Below are 23115 nucleotides of genomic sequence, written 5' to 3'. Positions count from 1 at the left end.
CTGTTCAATAATGTTATAAAGACGATTTTAAGTTGATTCATTCAAGTTGATTTAAAACTGCTACAAATTACTTCATTGTTTTGGCATCAAATTATAAAATTATACAGTGCACTCCATAATGTTTATGACAAAGTCACATCTTTCCTTGATTTCCCTCTCTATTCCATGGTTTAAAATTACAAATCAAACAATTCAGACCTTGTGATTAAAGTGCACATTGCAGACTTTCATTGAAGAGAATTTGCATACCTTTCAGTCAACACAATCTAGAAATGACAACACCTTTTCTACATGGTCTCCCTATTTCAGGACACCATAATGTTTAGAACAGTTGGCGTCACTAGTGACCGTGATTTAAATCAATCAAGAGGCCTTCTTTAGCTTTTTAGCGAGTTCCTTTGATCCTAATGCTAGTAGTTTGTTTGGCTTCTCTATCCATCACTCACCTTGAAAGGCAATACAACCTAGGCAACTTGCTAAAAATATGCATACGTATATTGTATATTTTTAGATCCTTTCATTTTTATGGAAACTTCTGAATGGTGATTAACAGAGGTTATAGAGCGGACATTTTTTGTCTTTTCACCTCAGTTTTCCTTGACAACGCTAAAATATGTTTTGCTCTTTACATTAGAGTAACGTGGTGATTAGTGTTGTTGCATCACACCTTCAGACTTCAGGATTTGAAAAATATTCCAGCCTTGTCCATTTTTTTTTTCTCACATCAGACAGGTTAGAGTAACTAGTAGGGTCTTGTCTGTCATGGCAGCAACAACTGATCAATTGGCAAGTTGCAAGGGCCAAAATGTGTTAACCTGCCACAAACTTGGGGGCACCCCTGGATGCCAAATACTTTTTTTTGCTGCACTTTTTAAGGAAGCGTCACAATTCACCAAGAAAACGTGAAATTTTAATGGAACACATTTTTTTTCATGCAAAGAGCATCACAATTACTGCAACACTGATCATTTTGCACACTGCCAATAAACTGTAAAAATGATAAAAAAAACTACTGCAACAATCTATTATTATATGTACAAGGTGCAACTGACGCCATTGATGAAGTTCAGTAAATCACTGCGCTTGAGCTGGCTGCACGCAAGCACACAGAGGCCAACGCTGATGCTTGCAGGCTAGTCTAGTGCTGAATCCCACAGATAGTGATGCTGATTTGCTAGTGGACGCCAGTGGTCATGAGCTGGCTGCTCAACGAAAGTATGGCACTGACTGATCAGCTTCAGCATGATGGCAAATTGCACTGGGAAGCGACTATAGCCAGTTGTGGCATTCAACAAATGTATGTCGCAGAATATACTCGGCTCTGGCGTGCTGGAAAATTGCATTGAGAACTGACTATAGCCGGTTGTGGCAGTTTAAGGGATAAGACAGTAAGTCCTCTGCTAAATATTACCGAATTTGGTCAAGAATATTAAAAAGCTGTATGGACTAGATACATGCTACTATGTGTGGCCATTTTGTTTATAAAGGCAGCTGTGATGTGACAGGTCACATGGCACATGCATCCTGTGTCTAGTAACCACACTGTATAATAGCAAACAGAAAATCACAGTGTCCATTAAAACAGCCTCCCGAAATGGTGATGTAAGGACTGGGAACAGGAAGTAGCAAATCTGAAGCACAAAATGCTCAAAGAAATCAATGATACACTGCCAACATCACATGGTTAGCTAGGTTAGGTTATTTTGCACCATAGGCCAAGCTTATTAGTGTGCCAACCAACTGTTGAGTAGCTAATGAGTAGCTTATGATCTGTGCCCTAGGTGAATGCCTAATTTTCCATAATGGTAGCACCTGCCCTGCATACACCAGACTAGAAAGTATTATCTAAATGTTTGAGAGAATCAACTCATGCCAATACAGAAGAATGTGCAACTCCCATCTCTCCAGATAAATCCTCAAAGAGTTTGAGGTGGCTAAAAGAAGCAATCTGAAGACACCATCAAAGCCTTCCTTACAAAATGTTTTATTAGCAGTACTAGCCAAAAAGCCACAACCACAAAATACACCCTATGGCGCTGCAGAAGTCATCAACTGGGACAACATTATGTGACTATCCATCTTTGCAATGATGCGGACAAAAAAAGGTGACAGAACGAGAGAGTGGAGAAAGCAGATCCGTGGAATTTACTCCCACATGAAACCTCCTGCTTCTCCTTCTGTCCCAGGGTCTGCAGTTTCAGGGCTCGATTCTTCAGCCATTTAAGGTCACACATATGACCCTAACGGGTGTAATTTCAATATCTCCTTGTACAATTTCAAAGCAGGAGGATCACCCACTTATTTATTCAGTCACTGTAACTTTTTAAAATATTATTTTCCTATTACGCCAATGTAATCAAAAAAGCTAAAGAAGCCATGTGGCCACAATAGGTGATCAATACATTACTTGGCATGTGACGCATGCAGCAGAGAATGGACCTGGCTTTAATATTGAAGGCCTTCTCTCCATCCTGCAGTCCCTGGTTGACAAGATGAACCACTTCGTCTGGTGTCAGGTCACCTCTAAGAATAGAGAAAACAGTGTTTTTATTATTATTACTATTATTATTATTATTATTATTATTATTATTATTATTATTATTATACAAAATCACCCAACTGCAAATACTGCAAGGTCAGATAAGGAAAATGTTATCTTTGAGTAATTTCTTAAATCCATTTCAACAGTGGGCTCATCAGGCAATCATCTCCAAATGAGAAGCCATCCATTGCTAGGCCCACTCACTCCCACAGGACACTTTGTCTACATAAATAATTAAAGGTCAACAGAAGAGATAAGTTAAAAAAAAACAAACAAAACTATTTAATGAGTACCGTGTCTCGTAGCATGCCACTTTACTTGTACCAATCATATTATTGACATTGAATTTCTGTTATGGATAGCACCAGGTTTTACACTGCTCTTAAAGGCATACATTCCAGTATACTGTACATACTGTGACACGTCCCTTCTATTGTTAAAACATTTCCCAAAAATCAAATAGAAGTAAGCATCATTTAAATTAAATTTAGGAGCAATTAAATTATGAGCAACAATTAAACTACTATTTAAACATCATTTAAACACATTTTTTCATTTATTGTTTCCCTTCTTGTATGTCAAATTTATCCTTGGGATTAATAAAGTTTATTAATTATCTAATCTAATACAGTAATCTAAAGCACACAGATTGTCACACCATCTCAGCAGTTTGGGCAACCATAATTTCAGGCATTAACTGAAATGTATCTGGAAGCTACACTTCTACACTTTGTAATAAAAACAGATGAACTCAGGAATGACGCTCTTTGGGGAAACAACATTCCTCATATCTATTTAACTGATTTTCTTCCCCCTCATCATGTAAAATAAATGACTTCAAAATATTTTCAGCTTCTTTTCCCATAGACTTTAGGGACTTTGACCCAAAGATTTCCTTTCAGTTTGTTCCGTTTGTAGCCAGTATAAACCGACTAGGCCATTCTATCGAGCAGCCGAAAGGACCACTTTCAGGAATATGACGTTTTGCTATTTTGACGTAAACGCATGTTCTCTGTACACTTCTAACGGCATGTAAAGAACAAATACTAAAATAGTATTTAATGGATGGTATCACTCAAAATATCCAGTTCTTGAAACCCGAAAAATCGATCATAAAATCAGACCCTTACTTATATGCCCGTTCAAAAATACGACACATATATTTTTTTACATCTTCTTGCCTCCTCCAATCTCGCACTGGATTCTCAGACACATGGAATTTTGTTGAAGCAGCACAGTTACCAATTTCTTTCACCACTTCAAGGAATTTTAATTTAAAACCAGCTTCATATTTTCATCTGATTGAACGCTCCATCGTAGATAAGAGATCCCTTATGATTAAGGTGTATGAGGATGTGAAATAGTTTTGGAATAGTTCGGGTGTTATTGTGTGGTCATGTTGACACAATACATAGAAAAAAAAGGCAGTGTGCTCCGTGGTTACTCTCTCAGGTGGGCGTTAGCATATCATAATCTCTTGGAGCAACAGCGTGAGTTTTTTCGCATTCGACTTATTCAACTGACATTATAAAATACCAGAAATTATACGGTAAAAATCAAGTCCTGACTTATCCGCGTGAAAACTTATCTGTGAGTATATATGGTAATTAGTGTAAATCATGCCTGATCTTTGACACCGCTATCAAGAGTATTATTTCTAAAAAGGTAAAAATATTTTTCTCTGTGGGCACATGCTGGAATCTCCGCCTCTGAGGCTCACAGCCTAAATAGATAGATAGATAGATAGATAGATAGATAGATAGATAGATAGATAGATAGATAGATAGATAGATAGATAGATAGATAGATAGATAGATAGATAGATAGATAGATAGATAGATAGATAGATAGATAGATAGATAGATAGATAGATAGATAGATATTTATAATGTGTGAGTATTCCGTTCTCTATTAAATGTAACACATGTTAAGTTTGGCTGCCTATTCTCAAACACATACTAAAGAATAGTATTTTGCCTCAGAGGCTGTATGTGAACTATTATTCATGTAACACATACTAATTATGGGACTTCTGAAGTTAATTGATTGGACCAGATCTTATTTAGGGGTTTAATAAACAGGAACAAATACATACGCACTCAATACTTCTCAGGTTTTACTTGTTTTTTTTTATATATATATATACAGTTAGGTCCATAAATATTTGGACAGAGACAACTTTATTCTAATTTTGGTTCTGTACATTACCACAATGAATTTTAAATGAAACAACTCAGATGCAGTTGAAGTGCAGACTTTCAGCTTTAATTCAGTGGGGTGAACAAAACGATTGCACAAAAAATGTGAGGCAACTAAAGCATTTAAAATGTTCATTTCTAATACTTGGTTGTCTTGAACTCCTGGACATCACCAGATGCTGGGTTTCCTCCTTTTTAATGCTCTGCCAGGCCTTTACTGCAGCGGCTTTCAGTTGGTGTTTGTTTGTGGGCCTTTCTGTCTGAAGTTTAGTCTTCAGCAAGTGAAATGCCTGCTCAATTGGGTTAAGATCAGGTGACTGACTTGGCCATTCAAGAATTTTCCACTTCTTTACTTTAATAAACTCCTGGGTTGCTTTGGCTTTATGTTTTGGGTCATTGTCCATCTGTATCATGAAACGCTGCCCAATCAATTTGACTGCATTTAGCTGGATTTGAGCAGACAGCATGTCTCTGAACACCTCAGAATTCATTCGGCTGCTTCTGTCCTGTGTCACATCATCAATAAACACTAGTGTCCCAGTGCCACTGGCAGCCATGCACCCCCAAGCCATCACACTGCCTCCACCGTGTTTTACAGATGATGTGGTGTGCTTTGGATAATGAGCTGTTCCACGCCTTCTCCATACTTTTTTCTTGCCATCATTCTGGTAGAGGTTGATCTTGGTTTCATCTGTCCAAAGAATGTTTTTCCAGAACTGTGTTGGCTTTTTTAGATGTTCTTTAGCAAAGTACAATCTAGCCTTTCTATTCTTGAGGCTTATGAGTGGCTTGCACCTTGCAGTGCACCCTCTGTATTTCATGCAGTCTTCTCTTTATGGTAGACTTGGATATCAATACGCCTACCCCCTGGAGAGTGTTGTTCACTTGTTTGGCTGTTGTGAAGGAGTTTCTCTTTACCATGGAAATAATTCTGCGATCATCCACCACTGTTGTCTTCCATTGACGTCCAGGTCTTTTTGCGTTGCCAAGTTCACCAGTGCTTGCTTTCTTTCTCAGGATGTACCAAACTGTAGATTTTGCCACTCGTAATATTGTAGCAATTTCGCGGATGGGTTTTTTCTGTTTTCGCAGCTTAAGGATGGCTTCTTTCACCTGCATGGAGAGCTCCTTTGACCGCATGTTGTCTGTTCACAGCAAAATCTTCCACATGCAAGCACCACACCTCAAATCAACTTCAGGCCTTTTATCTGCTTCATTGATAAGGACATAACGACGGACTTGCCCACACCTGCCCATGAAATAGCCTTTGAGTCAATTGTTCAATTACTTTTGAGCCCCTGAAATGAAGGGATTGTGTTAAAAAAAATGCTTTAGTTGCCTCACATTTGTATGCAATCGTTTTGTTCACCCCACTGAATTAAAGCTGAAAGTCTGCACTTCAACTGCATCTGAGTTGTTTCATTTAAAATTCATTGTGGTAATGTACAGAACCAAAATTAGAAAAAAATTGTCTCTGTCCAAATATTTATGGATCTAATTGTATATATACAAGGTATTGTATTTTCATTGCACTTCAACAATTTGGACTATATTGTTAAATCCATTACATAAAATTCAAATGAAAATCTATTTTAATTGCAGAATATAATGTGACAAAACAGAACAAACATTGTCCTGTTTAGTGCAGTATTTCCAAAAATCAATGTTTTCCATTTCCCTTACATCAAGATAATCTGAGAGTTACCTACTTCTGATGGTTCCAGGGTATAGGTTCCACATTTTGGTTGGCCAGGAGGTGCGGACTGTACCTGGTTTCCACATATACAACACCCTCTTTGGCTTTAGTTTCCACTAGCTCGTAGGCAATCCTTTTCACAGCTTCACGGTCTCCCCTACAAAAATAAAGAGAACACAAGTTATGTTACTGCATGAAGGCAGGTGGACATTAAAGTACACCATTGGGAGTCTGGGAGTAATCCCCAATGGAAAGGACAAGAGACAGTCAACCAGTCTGTGCCAAGCTCAGTATGGGGGTGATGGCTCAATAGAAAGCATTTTTCAAGATTAAAATTTTATGATATGATGAAGTCTTTAAAATAATCTCTGGAAATAAGCAGACATTACATATTATTTGGGGACAAAATAATCTCAAAATGCCTCTAGAGAACGCATGAGAAAAGTTCACCGTAAATAACAGAAGATCACTTTCATAAAAATACAGAATATTCTCAGATCCGCTTAACTCAGTTCAGGGTGTAGCCTATCTGGGCAGTACTGGGTGCTAGTGCATTGCAGAGCAAAAAAACTATTATGAATATAAAAACAGCATGTTACAGGAAATTCAAATATAACAAAATACATACAATACAACTCACTGCTTATGTGTATTTTTAAGTGATTGACCTACTTAACCAAGAAGATAGAACTGCACTAAACTTCACATTTAAGCGCCTTTTTGAAGTTTTTAATCAAAGCATCCTAGTTAAGTTGTGTGTGGATTCCAAACCCCATCTCCCACTTTCGAACCACCAAGTAGTTCTGAGCAGGTTAGCTGTTAAAAACATTCACAACACTCTACATTTTCAGTACCTTGGGCTGGTGTTTCAATTAGAAGTAAGCCAGAAGGTTGCCAATTCAAATCCCGTTAACACCAGAAGTGACTCTATGCTATTGGGCCCTTAACCTGCATTTGTTCCGTCCTGGGTATGACGTTAATCTGCATCCACCTCGCTCACGCACATGCCCATACTCAGCCATACCAGTCAAATTAAAAGGTGCTAGTTAAGCACGTGGGAGCATAAAAGGAGTACCTAAAGAAGAACAAACTCTGACACGGGAAGAGCAAGCAAACTCCACTCAGGATTGGAATTCAAACCCAGGATCCTGACTGTGTGAAGCAGCAGTAATAGTCACTGGGCCAATGTGCTGCCCACATGGAAAAATAAAAAACTTCCACTTCAAGTAAAGGGAAGGCATACCATCCACATTTCTTGCCAGCATCCTTGACTTAAAATGAACTCTTTCTGACTTGGCCAGTTCTTTTTGTGTGTTAATGGCCCCTGACGCATTTCTTAATTATTAGTACTTTAAACTGCATTTTAAGTCTGATGCAGTAGTTGTTGCAGTTTTTTGGTTTTCAACTTTTTCCAATTGGTCTTCTCTACCTCTATAGTCATATTCCATCTTTAATCCCCAACACTGCATAAACTGGGACAACACATCACTTGATCCTCACATGTCAAGTTCGCTGCATCTTTAAGATACAGTGGTGTGAAAAACTATTTGCCCCCTTCCTGATTTCTTATTCTTTTGCATGTTTGTCACACAAAATGTTTCTGATCATCAAACACATTTAACCATTAGTCAAATATAACACAAGTAAACACAAAATGCAGTTTTTAAATGATGTTTTTTATTATTTAGGGAGAAAAAAAATCCAAACCTACATGGCCCTGTGTGAAAAAGTAATTGCCCCCTTGTTAAAAATAACCTAACTGTGGTGTATCACACCTGAGTTCAATTTCCGTAGCCACCCCCAGGCCTGATTACTGCCACACCTGTTTCAATCAAGAAATCACTTAAATAGGAGCTGCCTGACACAGAGAAGTAGACCAAAAGCACCTCAAAAGCTAGACATCATGCCAAGATCCAAAGAAATTCAGGAAAAAATGAGAACAGAAGTAATTGAGATCTATCAGTCTGGTAAAGGTTATAAAGCCATTTCTAAAGCTTTGGGACTCCAGCGAACCACAGTGAGAGCCATTATCCACAAATGGCAAAAACATGGAACAGTGGTGAACCTTCCCAGGAGTGGCCGGCCGACCAAAATTACCCCAAGAGCGCAGAGACGACTCATCCGAGAGGTCACAAAAGACCCCAGGACAACGTCTAAAGAACTGCAGGCCTCACTTGCCTCAATTAAGGTCAGTGTTCACGACTCCACCATAAGAAAGAGACTGGGCAAAAACGGCCTGCATGGCAGATGTCCAAGACGCAAACCACTGTTAAGCAAAAAGAACATTAGGGCTCGTCTCAATTTTGCTAAGAAACATCTCAATGATTGCCAAGACTTTTGGGAAAATACCTTGTGGACTGATGAGACAAAAGTTGAACTTTTTGGAAGGCAAATGTCCCGTTACATCTGGCGTAAAAGGAACACAGCATTTCAGAAAAAGAACATCATACCAACAGTAAAATATGGTGGTGGTAGTGTGATGGTCTGGGGTTGTTTTGCTGCTTCAGGACCTGGAAGGCTTGCTGTGATAGATGGAACCATGAATTCTACTGTCTACCAAAAAATCCTGAAGGAGAATGTCCGGCCATCTGTTCGTCAACTCAAGCTGAAGCGATCTTGGGTGCTGCAACAGGACAATGACCCAAAACACACCAGCAAATCCACCTCTGAATGGCTGAAGAAAAACAAACTGAAGACTTTGGAGTGGCCTAGTCAAAGTCCTGACCTGAATCCAATTGAGATGCTATGGCATGACCTTAAAAAGGCGGTTCATGCTAGAAAACCCTCAAATAAAGCTGAATTACAACAATTTTGCAAAGATGAGTGGGCCAAAATTCCTCCAGAGCGCTGTAATAGACTCATTGCAAGTTATCGCAAACGCTTGATTGCAGTTATTGCTGCTAAGGGTGGCCCAACCAGTTATTAGGTTCAGGGGGCAATTACTTTTTCACACAGGGCCATGTAGGTTTGGATTTTTTTTTCTCCCTAAATAATAAAAACCACCATTTACAAACTGCGTTTTGTGTTTACTTGTGTTATATTTGACTAATGGTTAAATGTGTTTGATGATCAGAAACATTTTGTGTGACAAACATGCAAAAGAATAAGAAATCAGGAAGGGGGCAAATAGTTTTTCACACCACTGTATAAACTCTGTGGACACTTTATTAGGTCCACAAATAGCCAGTCTAGAGGCTACAACTCAATATGAAGCGTAAAGCTTAGTTATTGTCTGAACAAACATTACGATGGGCAAAATTTGTGATCTGAGGGACTCTGACCCTGGTATGATTGCTGGTGTCAGACATGGTGGTTCCATCATCTCAGAAACAGACAGACAACCTTCTGGGATTTTCCTTCACTGCTCTTTCTAGAATTTACAGGGAATGATGAGATAAACATAAAACATCCAATGAGCAGAATTTCTGAAGACAAAAACACTTAGTAAGAGGTTGAGAGGAGACATCTACTGGAACATTCTGATGGTGGGGCAGAATTTGGCACAAACAGCATGAATTGTGGATCCATAATTCCTTTTTCTCAAAGGTATAGGCTATGGTGGTAATGTAGTGGTGTTGCAAACGTGTCACTAAGCCATCAAATGATACCGAACCAGCTGCAATTTTACGAAGATACAAATTAGGGAACAGCCAGGTCATTTATTAAAAATGTTTTATCAAAAATGATTAGTTCACCCAACCTCCACATCACAAAGATGTTTGCTTTACTTAAATGCAAAAACATTTAACATCATTTATTTGAGAATAAAGGCTTCCAATATTATTACTGAGCACAAAGGCATTTGTGTAATCATTTTTTCTTCCTCATATACAAAGTACAAGGAAAGTATTGGAATCGTCCAAAAATTCGATTTCAAGATTTTAATGAATCTCGATGCTTTAGACCTCCCTGAGTCCGAAAATACAATTTTTGGAATTATGTCTATGTGTCTGTCTGTCTGTGTGTGTGTATGTAAACACGATAACTTGAGTACACTTACACTTACAAGTTTTGCATACAAGTATTTGGTACAAAACGTAGATTTCTATCAACTTTTGGGCTATTTCTGTTAACCAGAAGTGGTACTTTACCTTTTATTCATGCAGCTGCAGAGCCCAATTTACTCAACTTTACTTTTATAATAATTGTTCAAAATATGATTAATTTGATTTGATTTATTGTTGATGGTTCTTTAATGTACATAGTATAAAAATTTAATCATTGTCTTGTGGTTTACTCCTCAAATATCCATTCCCATATCTGAGTATACGAGAAAGTCTACTCCCGATTTTTTTTAAGTATAAACAGTTCTGTCATACTTGGAACTTGGTGGCATATTCCTCATATGCAATGACTGCTTGAAGTCTGAGATTCACAGACATCACCAGGTGCTGAGGGTCTTCTCTGGTGATGCTTTACCAAGCCTCTCATGCAGCCATCTTCAGCTCCTGCTTGTTTTGGGTCTTGTCCCCTTACGTTTTCTATTCAGCACATGAAAGGTCTGCTCAATTGGATTTAAATCAGGTGACTGGCTTGGCCATTCCAGAATTTTCCATTTTTTAGCTCTGATAAACTCCTGTGTTGCCTTAGTAGTAAGTTTGGGATCATTATCTTGTTGTAGGATGAAGTGCCGTTTAATGAGTTTTGAGGCATTTACTGGAGCTTGAGTAGATCAGACGCTTCTCTACACCTCACAATTCATTGTGCCATCAGCAGTTCCATCATCAATGAAGATAAGTGTGCCAGGACCTGTGGCAGCCATACATGCTCAGGCCATAAGACCTCCAGCACCATGTTTAACAGATGAGGTGGTCTGCTTTGGATCTTGAGTAGCTCCTTTTCGTCTTCACACTCTGCCTTTGCCATCACTCTGATGAGGTTCATCTTTGTCTCGTCTGTCCAAAAGACCTTTTTCCAGAATTCTGCAATTCTCTTTTATGTCCTTTTTTTCACAAACTTTAATCTGTCTGTCCTGTTTTTGTAGCTAACTCGCAGAATGGCCTTGGTATTTCTGTTCATGAAGTTTTCTGCTGATGGTCTCTGACACATCCGCATCTGCCCCCTGAAGACTATGTCTGGTCTGTCAGATAGGCGTTTGGTGCTTTTTCTTGACCACCGTGAGGTTTCTTCTATCATCAGCAGTGGAGGTCTTCTTGGCCTACCAGTCCCTTTGCTGAGCTCGCCAGTGCACTTTTTCTTCTTAAGATATGCCAGACAGTTGAGTTAGATAATCCTAAGGATTTATTCCATCCATTTTCCAACCCGCTGAAACCGAACACAGGGTCACGGGGGTCTGCTGGAGCCAATCCCAGCCAACACAGGGCACAAGGCAGGAACCAATCCTGGGCAGGGTGCCAACCCACCGCAGTACACACACAAACACACCCACACACCAAGCACACACTAGGGCCAATTTAGAATCGCCAATCCACGTAACCTGCATGTCTTTCGACTGTGGAAGGAAACCGGAGCACCCGGAGGAAACCCACGCAGACAAGGGGAGAACATGCAAACTCCACGCAGGGAGGACCCGGGAAGCAACCCAGGTCTCCAGGTCTCACAACTGCGAGGCAGCAGCGCTACCCACTGCGCCACCGTGCCGCCTAAGGTTTTATTGATGTCTCTAATTGTTTTATTTTTGTCTTTCAGCCTCACAATAACTTCTTTGACTTTCATTGGCACAGCTCTCATCCTCATCTTGAACAATGGCAACTACAGACTCCAAAGGGTAGAAGCAGGCTGCGATATCTTACGAAGCAATGAAACACGCCTGAGGAATCACAAACACCTGTGACGCCAATTGTCCCAAACTTTAATGGGGGTGGGAGAGCACGTAGAAAACGCTTTGTCATTTCTACATGCTGTGACTGAAATGTCTGCAAATCCTCTTAATAATAATTCATTTTATTTATTTGTAGGCGCCTTTCTAAACACTCAAGGACACCGAACAATAGACAAAACACAGATTATAAACAAAAGTAAAATACAAAAGTTAAAATCAGACAGAGCAATTGTAATCGAAGAGAAAAAGCAGTCTTAAACAAATGAGTTTTAAGTTTAGATTTAAAAAGTGAAAATGATTCAATATTTCTAAGCTCAGGTGGTAGTGAGTTCCAAAGCTGGGGAGCAGAACAACTGACTGCTGTCCTCCCCATAGTGGTAAGACGGACAAAGGGGACAGTCAAGTGGATGGAGGAAGAGGATCTGAGGGTACGGGAGGGAATGACAACATGGAGGAGGTCAGACAGATATGGAGGGGCAAGAGTAGATAGCCTTAAAAGTTAGTAGGAGAATTTTGAATTGAATTCGGAACTGAACTGGAAGCCAGTGAAGCTGCTGCAAAACGGGAGTGATATGGTGAATAGAGGGGGTTCTAGTAATGAAATTAAATGAAAGTCTGCAATGTGCACTTCAATCAGAATGTCAGATTTGTTTGATTTGTAATTTTAAACAGTGGAGCAGAGGGGGAAATCAAGGAAAATGTGTCTTTGTGGAGGCCATTGTATTTACTACTGAATCAATGTGTTCTGGGCTTAATTTTAGTTAACACAACTGTTAGGATACAGCACTCTTAATTGCCTGTTTTAGGTCTAAACAGCTGCATTCAGGTTTTAAGTGCTGCCTGTGTTTTTTAAGCATCCATCAATTAATAATGAGGTGAAAATGACAAAGGAACCACCAGCTCTCCAGCTCATGTGCATCCATGTAAACCTGTGCAGATGACTCATGAAGCATCTGTTGTCACAGACGGCCGGGGCGCCACTTTGCTGGGAGGACCGGGGGAGCAAGCCTGGTCAGGACAGTGCCTCGGACTCCTGCAGGGCTTCATGGGAGTTGCTGTTGGATACAGCCATGTTGGGATCCGGTCGGGGGGGCGGGGTTTCCACCAGGGGGTGCTGCAGCTGCTCTTGAGTCCATATGGCTGGTTCTTTCTCCACACCCGGAAGTGCTGCCAGAAGTAGGTAGTAGTAGCACTTCCGGGTAACATATAAAAGGAGCCAGCAGACACTACTCGGGGAGCCAGAGTCAGGAGGAGGGAGATGAAGCTTGCCAAGGAGGAGTGAAGGAAAGAAAAGAGAGGAAGAAGAAGAAGAGGAGATAACTGTGTTTAGGTGTGCTGTTTGTGCTTGGGACTGTGCTGTTGGGCTTGTGGGAGATGGCAAGATGTTTCCCACAAGAGAGAAGAACATAAAATCTGTGTGCTTTTGTATTTGTGCCGTCTGTGTCTGTCTGTGTCGGGTTGGGTGGCTGGCACACCTGTGACGATGCGGGTTTGGCTCTATGCTCCCATCGGCTGTTAGGGAGCCCTTGAACCCAACAACGTCGGTAATGTCACCGATGAGCTAGACAGTGGGGCAATAACAATGAGCAAGGGGATGATGTATAAGTGCAAAAGTGCTTTTATTAAAATAGAACAAAACAGGTGTCCAAAGTGCAGTCAAAGTTCAAATCAAGTGCAGTGCTTCAAAGTCTTCATTAAATAAATAATCCTTAAAACTAGTGCTGAAGTGGAGATTAAAATCCATGGAAAAACTCTTCTAAAAACCACGAGGTAAAATAGTAAGGAAGCAACAATGTTAAAACCAAAAAGCCCGGTGTCTTCTGTTTAGCCTGGTATCTCCCCTCCTTCACTCATCTGGGCTGTTCTACAGGAGAGTCGTCCTACATGCAGCTGACCTTCTCTCCACATGACTGATCTGGATGCTCCCGATCCCTGGCTTCGGTTTCGCTCTCCCGATCGAGACTTGGCTTTAATCCCAAAGGCCAGGACGCTCACTTTGGGACTCCTACTTCCAAGCCTCCCAACTCCCGCTGCCTTCTTGGCCTTACATGGCCAGTCGCCCTTCACTGGTCACCCCCACTACTCGTTCACTCAGCAGGAGCAACCACTACTACGACTCCTGGGTGTCGGCCTAACACCCAGGCTTCCACACAGCTGCCTGCGAGCGCTCGCGCGCTCATCCGCACCAGCTTCCTAGCCTTCCTGCCGCCTTTCTTCCTGCTTTCTTCTGCCTCCCTCGTTTCCTTCTCCTTTCTCTTTTTTGTTCTTTCTTTTTCCTCCTTAACCTGCTCGCGCTTCTCTATATATGCAGAGAGGACATGGCAGCTGCAGCCCATTAGCCACAGGAACGATCACGGATGTGGGCAGTCTCTCACCTGTGCACTTAGGTGAGAAACGCCCACACTGCAGATCGCCCTGCGGCTCGCTACAGTCACCACGCCCCCTCGCTAAGCCGCGAGCGCAGCGATTATTTATTTAAAACAAAATGGCCTTTGCTGGAAGAGCTGTAGACCCATAAAACCACAACACCCCCTACTGGTGTCACACTGCGTTAATAAATGTTTTGAAAGAAGTAAGAGAGAAGGAAATGACAAAGAGGTACAAACCTGTTCTGGTCCACAATACGTTTGGATAATGTTCTCTTCTCTGAAAGCTAAAAATCTACAGTATTATAAAGATTTGTCTTGGAAGAAGGAAAACACTAACAAGCTGTTGTGATGTGAGATTTTACATATTATTTGATGAATATTTTTGTATGTCTTTATTTGATTTTTAGGCAAAGAAATGTAATTTAGTGTTACTTTGGTGAGAGGCATTCGTGTTTGCCCCCCTTTTATGGCTGAGCCTCTTTGAATTTTACGACAGGATTTGGGGGATGTGTGTTTTAAACCAGTTTGGCAAGTGTTTCTTTGCTAAAGTCATTTCTACCCCCGCAAATGGGCTAAGGTGTACTTTAACATATGGTTTGGGGGCAGGTGTTAAGATGTTCTATTTCCCCCATTGGTCTAAAGTATGGCTGTTTGGAATTGGCTTGTCTCAGAGGCCTTTAAGTACCATGATGTGCTATTGGCTCTCGGGGTTGGACAGAACATCTATAAATGTATGTGTTTAACCTCAGTATCTCTCTCTTACCAACCAACATATGATGAAGAAGCATCTCTCTTGCTAACCTGAAGAGAACACAATGAACAGCACAGCTCAGCAGCCATTTTGAACAGACATGTGGCTGAAAGCTGAGCACCAATGATGCCTTAACTAGAGACATTTAAGTAACCAGAAGACTGTGTGCCACCTGAACTACATATCATCATTTAATCAGGTTGTATGGTTGCCAATATTCAAATGTACTTTGCATTTTGTTATTATTTATGAATATTATCAATAATACTAATACATTGTTTAAACTGTAACTTAACTTCTGCTTGTCTTTTACTATATCTAATTGCCTAAGGTTATAGCTATAGAAGGGAAGGTGGGGATAAGTTATATACAATAATACCTTATAAACAGTGGTAAGTCTGTGAGATTAGGCATTCTAAGGCTACATATTAATAATACAACAGGGGAAAGTAGAGCAATATATATTACTCTACCGAGACAAAACACAAGCCATACAATTAAATACCAACTTTCCTTATCTGCTAGCATTGGCTCCCAATTATTAAACTTGTTGGAATGAAAATCTGTTGCCACTGCAGACCTCCAGGACTGGAGTTGAGTACCCCCATTTTAAAGGGGTCAGGCATCCGTGGCAATTCCTCTTTCAGTTTAGCATTTGGGGGTCTCATCTTCTCACTTGTGGAGTCCTCTTTGATGCCAGCGGAGGTGTAGTGGGGTGTAGCCACTCTCCTTGACAGGACCTTGTGAGAACTCCTAGTGCACATGGTGGGTGCACCAACAGCTTGAAGCCTCTTTCGGACTACTTTAGTGTCACCTCGCCCACAGTATAATCCTCCGCACAGCTGAGGTTTTATCTTAATCAAAATCATGACAAAATTTTAAATCTTGAAGCATTGAACAAAGCATTGAATTACTCAGTTAAGGTTAAAAAAGAGCTAAATTATCTCGGCAAAAGTATGGATAATAGGATTTATAAGCTTTCCTACTTTCAAAGTTCTGCATCAAAAATTAAATAAAAACAGAACGGAAATCCATTTCCCTGATTTCAGAATTCCTTCGTTATCCTGAATAACCCTTTGTACTGTGGATATGAGATTAACGTCAACAAATGGAACCAATTTGTGATTCCAAGGCACTGCAAGCGTATTTTCAGCCATCTGTCTCTAATCCATAGTTGTGCACGTTCGCATAGTTTGGGGCCCCAGTTCACCGTGGCCCACTCACTCTTATCGGTTTCCTCGGAGGTCACGTTAAGTTCACCAGCGAGCTCTGTTGTTTATCTACATGTATACAGAGCTCCAAGGCAAAGTAGATAAATAAACACACTTAAAACATTGCCTCTTTCAGTGTTAAAACAGCATAACTTCAGTGTGGTGGGGATGACATTTGCATGTTTGCCCTTCTGCTGCCATTTCCTTTCCTTGCCTAATGACATGCAGTCAGCTCCGTCCATGACATTTATTATTTTCTGCTATATGTGAGTGATTTGCCTAGAGTTTTGTTTTTTTTTTTAACAAGCCACCTCTTTGGACCAGAGTTCAGTTCTCAGTCACTGAGTGGGGTTTGCATGTTTTCACTGTGTTTGTGTGAGGTTCCTCAAGGCACTTCGAAAGGGTTAAATATTTAATTCATGTACTGATTCCTGCTCTACTTACACTGCTCTGTCTGCTGAGGTTTCATAAAAGGGCCTCTCCGCAAGGTGGCTCTGTGGTTACAGTAGCATCTCTTTGGACATGGGTTCAGTTTCCAGACACTACCTGGAGACTGTGCATGTGTGGGGTCCCTCAGGGAACTCCTGTCAATCTGAAGGCATGCAGACAGTGACACAGCTAAAATGTGTATGTAGTTCACTTATTATCATCTGCTTAGTTTTATATTTCTTTTCCTTCTTTACGACTCAGGCTTTTAATTTTTTCTTTCCTTTTTTTTAAAAAAAAATTATTAAAATCAAATAACATTCCATACTCATGACTCAAGTTTTACAAAAAGAAAAAAAAAAGGTTTGAAACAAATCAACCTCCACTCCTGAGAAAGAGAGCTAGGCCAGCAGAGTTAAACTTTATGCTAGTAAAGACAAATGAATAGATAAAATCCATCCACCCGCTATATCCTAACTACAGGTCACAGGGGTCTGCTGGAGACAATCCCAGCCAACACAGGGTGCAAGGCAGGAAACAAACCCCGGGCAGGGCGCCAGCCCACCACAGGGCGCGCACACACACGGGACAATTTAGGATCGCCAATGCACCTAACCTGCATGTCTTTGGACTGTGGGAGAAACCTGGAGCACCCGGAGGAAACCCACACAGACATGGGAAGAACATGCAAACTCCACTCAGGGAGGACCCGGGAAGCGAACCTAGGTCTCCCAACTGCGAGGCAGCAGCGCTACCACTGTGCCCCCGTGCCGCCCTGAGTGTAAAGTATACTGATGAGATATGAAACATAACCAGTAGTCAATGTGCAGGCTGCCAACTAAATAGTGAATAAGCTGATCTATTGGGTTCATACTGTATATACTGTGGCACGTGGCTGGGGGTGGTACCCAGCCGGGACGCCCAGGAGGACAGGAGGAGGGTTTATGCCTGCTCCGGACCACGAGGGGCCGACCACCCTGGTTATACTGGGGGCCACGGGCTCCAGGGCTTGGAAGCTCAACACCTGTAGGGGCCTGTGGTCACCACCAGGGGGCATCCCCATGCCTGGTGGACTTGGCACCCCAGCACTTCCGCCACACCAGGAAGTGCTGGGGGGAAGAAGAAAAGAGACACCTGGAGTGCTTCCGGAGAGACAGCCGGCACTTCCGCCACACAGAGGCGTGTCAGCAGAAGATTGCCGGGAACCACCTGGAGCACATCCGGTGACTATAAAAGGGGCCGCCTCCCTTCAGTCAAGGCTGGAGTCGGGTGGAAGAGGACGAGGTCTGAGAGTGAGAGAGATAGAGGAGAGAAGAAGGCGGCCTGAAGGCATATTGTGGACAGAGGCCTGGACTGTTGGGATGATTGGTGCTGTGGCACTGGGTTGTGCACTGAAGTGACTATTTGTATATATTGTAAATAAACGTGTGTTGGGGACTTAAAAATGAAGTCTGTCTGTCTGTGTCCGGGCTATTTCCCACAATACTGTATTTATAAATCTGACTCTGAAGGAGTTAGTGCCTCACCGCACGTCACTGTCTTCAAGGCTACCAATAATTGTTTTAAATAGATTAAAACAACTCTTTTGCAAGAATAATATTTATTATATTAATAGTTAGCAATTTCACCCAATATTTGAGTAAAATTATATGCATCATCTGTAATATGTTTATTTTCTTGAGGGGTGCCACTATTTCTGGAACTGATTCTATTTCACCAAGCCTAAAAACACGGTGTCACCAGATTGTGAATATGATGAATATATGGTACAGGGGTGTCCTTCAATATTCCTTGAGATCACCTTGGACTTTGCTCTTCTTGATTATTTTTTAGTGTCTTATTTTAATTTTCTGATTTGGTACATCTGGAACTAGATACTTTACAGTGGTTGAAGGAGAAAATGGGATGGGAAGTGCAGTCATTACAATGTTACTACATCATCTGTGCCGTCGCTGGTGGACGCTTTACTTTACCAGGGTTACTACTGTATAAAGATGGATACCTCACCTAAACTGCTGGAGATTTAACTTCTAAGGATGCATACAGCAATGCGCAGCTGACCTGCTGTGACATGTCTGGTGAATTCATGTCGAGCTGCAGAGTGGTGCCAGAGCTGTGTGGCAAAAAGGCAAAATGACTGTGATCAAGTGGAAGTACAAGAAAGATTTCTGCCTCCTAAGCACTGCTCACAATGCAGCAACTGTCACTAAGTCATTAAGCCTTGCACGGTTGTAGGCCAAAATAACACAAGGGGTGCATCCATTGCACAGGTCAGGCACTGACATTCTGGCCTGTACCACACAAGAAACAAGAAAAATCATTTAAAAAAAAAATCTTTTAACATCTGAACTAACAGAGCCTATGTATGATGGTGGCTGTTATCACATGAAGCACGTACAATATACTAAATCTGAATCGGTACAGCAGTGGACACTACCTTTCCTACGGTGATCATGTTGACGTTTTGGTGTTTACATGTTTCTATTTCGCATAACAACATTTTTTGTTGATGAAAAATTTAGCACTGTTGGCTCATTTATCCATTTGGGGGTTAAACGTAGCACAAAGAAGGCTACAAAGCTGAGAAAGGAGAAAAAAAATGTAAATCCTAACACAGCGTTTCTCAACCTTTAAGTATTAGCGACCCGAGTTTTCATAACAGTTTTAATCGCACCGCCCTAACGTTTTTTGAAACCCTAATAAAATTTATTTCTATATTTTTTGCTGCTGATACACCGCTACAAGTTTAAAATTTCCCTATGAATAGCGAAATTACGCCACATATGGCAACATTCGCGCCCCCTTTTTGTTACTTCTAGGGAGGCGCGCCCCACAGTTTGAGAACCGCTGTCCTAACATATCCTAATAGGCACTAGACAGACAGGTTGTATCTTTCTAAGCTTTAATTTTGCCATTCTTGACTAGAGGTCTAACCTGAATTCTTTTAACCTGGGCAGGTGTTTTGTTTCATACGATTTGTAGTAAAAGCAGGCTGACTTGCCAGATTAGGCAATGAGACCACAGAGACATCAGGCAGTTACAATATTTTTCTTTGTGTTATTTTATTACTTTATATTATTATTTAGGAATAAAGAAAAGGAATTTTTTTATTGAGTTTTGTATTTTGTGTAAAAAAAAAAAAAGCACTGACTTCTAATGTCCTTTAGATGGCGCACTGTGCTTTTTTTGTCTGCCGTAGGAAAGTGGAAATGGTCTGTGAACTGCTGTTCTTTATTGGAGCAAGAGAAGCAAAGGTAATCATGAATAATATTATAACTGCAGATATTTCAGTGCAAAAACTCTTAATTCCATATTTAAATAGAGCACTTGGGCTGATTTTGGGTCTCATTATGTTACAGAGTAGAAAGATCCATCCATCCATTTTCCAACCCGCTGAATCCGAACACAGGGTCACAGGGGTCTGCTGGAGCCAATCCCAGCCAACACATGGCACAAGGCAGGAACCAATCCTGGGCCAGGTGCCAACCCACCGCAGAGAGTAGAAAGATTCTAATATGAAACATGGATGAAACAAGTCCTGCAATATTAAAATCAACTACTCTGGCATACTACTAACATACGGGCTAATCTCATACAGCATCACCTTTTGCTATTGTCATCAATTGGAGGAGGACAGGACTTGAAAGAAATGTTGGGGTGCCAGCCAGGCCATCCTGTTTACGTGCAAAGAAAAAAAACGAAAAGAACAGGTGCCTGGTAGTGCGGAGGGTTAACAAAACAAACGTTTAGCCGTTGACTTTGAACGGCTTGATAATGTGGGTAAGTCATCTCCTGAATTAGATGCCACCTTTCGGGGGCACCCTCAAATTTATAGCTCCTAGATACAAAGGGGTGTGGTCAATTGTACAGTACTTAGTGGGCGTCTCCTCCAAGCTGTGGGTAATAAGAGAACGATACGAGAGTTAGTGATTGCGGGAGTGGTAGTGTTTACGTCAGACGAGCTGTCTCTGGTGGACGTTTTGCTTTACCAGGGTTACTATCTTTCTATTATTTAAAAAAATCTTGGGACGAGATGAGACTTTTTCAGAGAGACGAGATGTGACTTTTTCAGAGAGACGAGATGTGACTTTTTCAGAGAGACACTTTCACATCCCGTGAGACAAAGAGTAGACGACAAAGTAGAACGGTGTAAAGAATTCAGAAGCGTTAGCACGATACACATGCAGATCAGGTTAGAGATAATGGAAGTATGAAAATTGGAAAGTCTTCAAAAAATAATAGTAAAGATTGCATTAGCGCAAACAAATGGAAATTATTACTCGGTGAAATAATGGAACAGTGAAAAGAGATTGAATATATTGTTCAGATTTAAACTTTAAGTCTGGGAGACTTGTAGATTGTCTAATTCGTGTTGCCATCAGGGAAAAGTAGTGTTTCTTCCCAATGAAGAGGCGTATCCGCGAGAATTAAAAGATTTGTTGTTTGGTGAAAGTGAAATCCGCATACGCTGCCACGATTGGGCCACAGAGTTGCACAGATACACAGGAGATTTTAGAGACAGAAAAGTTATTCAGACACTTCAAACAAACATAAGTCTCTTTCAGGAGTGAATCGAACTCTGTGTGTAGTCGGAGGGGACAGTTCCATCTCTCAATTAAAAGAATAGAAAATCTTACTCTTCGTAGGGGAGCGGGACCCCCCAACAAGAGTAGAGGATGTCTGGGGGAGAAGAGAGAAAAGGCAGTGAGACAAAAGGACAACTGCTGTACAGGCTTTTAAATGTTTGAAGCACCGTGTGAGATGCAGATCACGTGGCACGGCAGCAGCAGCAGCAGCAAGCCAGCAGCTGATCAAGCAAAGAGGAGGTAAAAAAAAACTATTTGTTTCCCATTGTATCACCGTTTAAGAGGGGGTTTTGGAGGAGTGACCGCATCTCCTTGGGGTCCGTTCAGTCCCCCTCTTCACAATGCGAGTGGCAGAGACACAAAGTGGCTGGTGCACAGCGCAGGCCTGGCAGGGAGGGGGATTTGGTGGATACCTCACCTGAACTGCTGGAGGTTTTACTTCTAAGGATGCATACAGCACTGCACAACTGACCTGCTGTGACATGTCTGGTGATTCCATGTCGAGCTGCAGAGTGGTGCTGGAGCTGTGTGTCAAAAAGGCAAAATGATTACAATCAAGTGGAAGGACAGGAAAGATTTCTGCCTCCTAAGCACTGGTCACAATGCAGCAACTGTCACTGTCACTGAATATTCCTCAAGCTCACTAAGGATTTTGCTCTTCTTGATTATGTCTAATTTTAATTTTCTGATTTTCTTTTAATTCTTTGGCCCTGGTTTCTGCTAATTGTATTGGGTGTATGGTCTTCTTGCCTTTTGATTTTTTTCCCCTTTAGGCCTGTGAAGGCTGCAAAGCCTGCTTGTTAATTTTGGGGTCAGGCTCACTTAAATATTAGGCCTCCCTGCAGCCTGGAGGACTAGATTTGGAACATGAAGTCTTTTTTTTTGTTTTGAATTTTTTCAAGCTGGTAAATTATCCAGTATTTATAATTATAGTTTTCTACTTTGAGTAAGTGCTATATAAATGTAGTTAATTGTAGAGTCCTGAGACAGCAGTGCCCTGGGAATTCAACTTATCACCGGAGAGGATATATGCAATAACTACATTTTGAGGAAGGCAGGGTTAACTCAAGAAGTTGGTGTCATCACCAGGGGCTTCATTTATAAAGCTTGTACAAATAGAGGCTTGAAATGTGCGTAAGCAACTTCTCATGCAAACGTTGGGATTTATAAATGAAAACTTATGTGGGGAACCTGCATACATTTATAGTAAATCAAACCTGTGTGTATGCAACATTTCCGAGAAACTGGGAAATGATAGCACCCTTGATTAAGTATGGAAATGCAGACAAATCAGTAAAATGAGGACTTGCACGCACAGTATTTTTGAACTGTTAGTGCAATGTGCAAAACATATTAAAGCACAAATGTGAGGACCAATGTTGTGTATTTTCTAGGAAGAACTGTTTTTTGTTTTGTCAGTTTAGACTGCTTGTTCTCACTTCTCTCAGGGAGCTGACTGCCAGGTCAGGAATATCTCGGCCAAAATCTATCTATCTATCTATCTATCTATCTATCTATCTATCTATCTATCTATCTATCTATCTATCTATCTAT

The 23115-nt window shown here is 41.1% G+C and overlaps 1 protein-coding gene across 1 annotated transcript in view; it reads right to left on the bottom strand.

Moving 5' to 3' along the window:
* ada (adenosine deaminase) overlaps positions 1-23115 on the bottom strand; it is a 147319-nt gene that overhangs the window by 41749 nt on the left and 82455 nt on the right. The window contains exons 4-5 of the mRNA XM_028812079.2: positions 6450-6593; positions 2408-2523 (exon numbers count right to left, since the gene is read on the bottom strand). Of these exons, the coding sequence (XP_028667912.1) occupies positions 2408-2523; positions 6450-6593 (260 nt within the window). The remainder of the gene's footprint in view (positions 1-2407; positions 2524-6449; positions 6594-23115) is intronic.

Source organism: Erpetoichthys calabaricus, chromosome 10 (genome assembly GCF_900747795.2).
Source record: "Erpetoichthys calabaricus chromosome 10, fErpCal1.3, whole genome shotgun sequence".
In the NCBI taxonomy this organism is placed as follows: Eukaryota; Metazoa; Chordata; class Cladistia; order Polypteriformes; family Polypteridae; genus Erpetoichthys; species Erpetoichthys calabaricus.
Note: the sequence above shows the minus strand (reverse complement) of the source record. Positions and strands in the feature narration are given on the sequence as shown.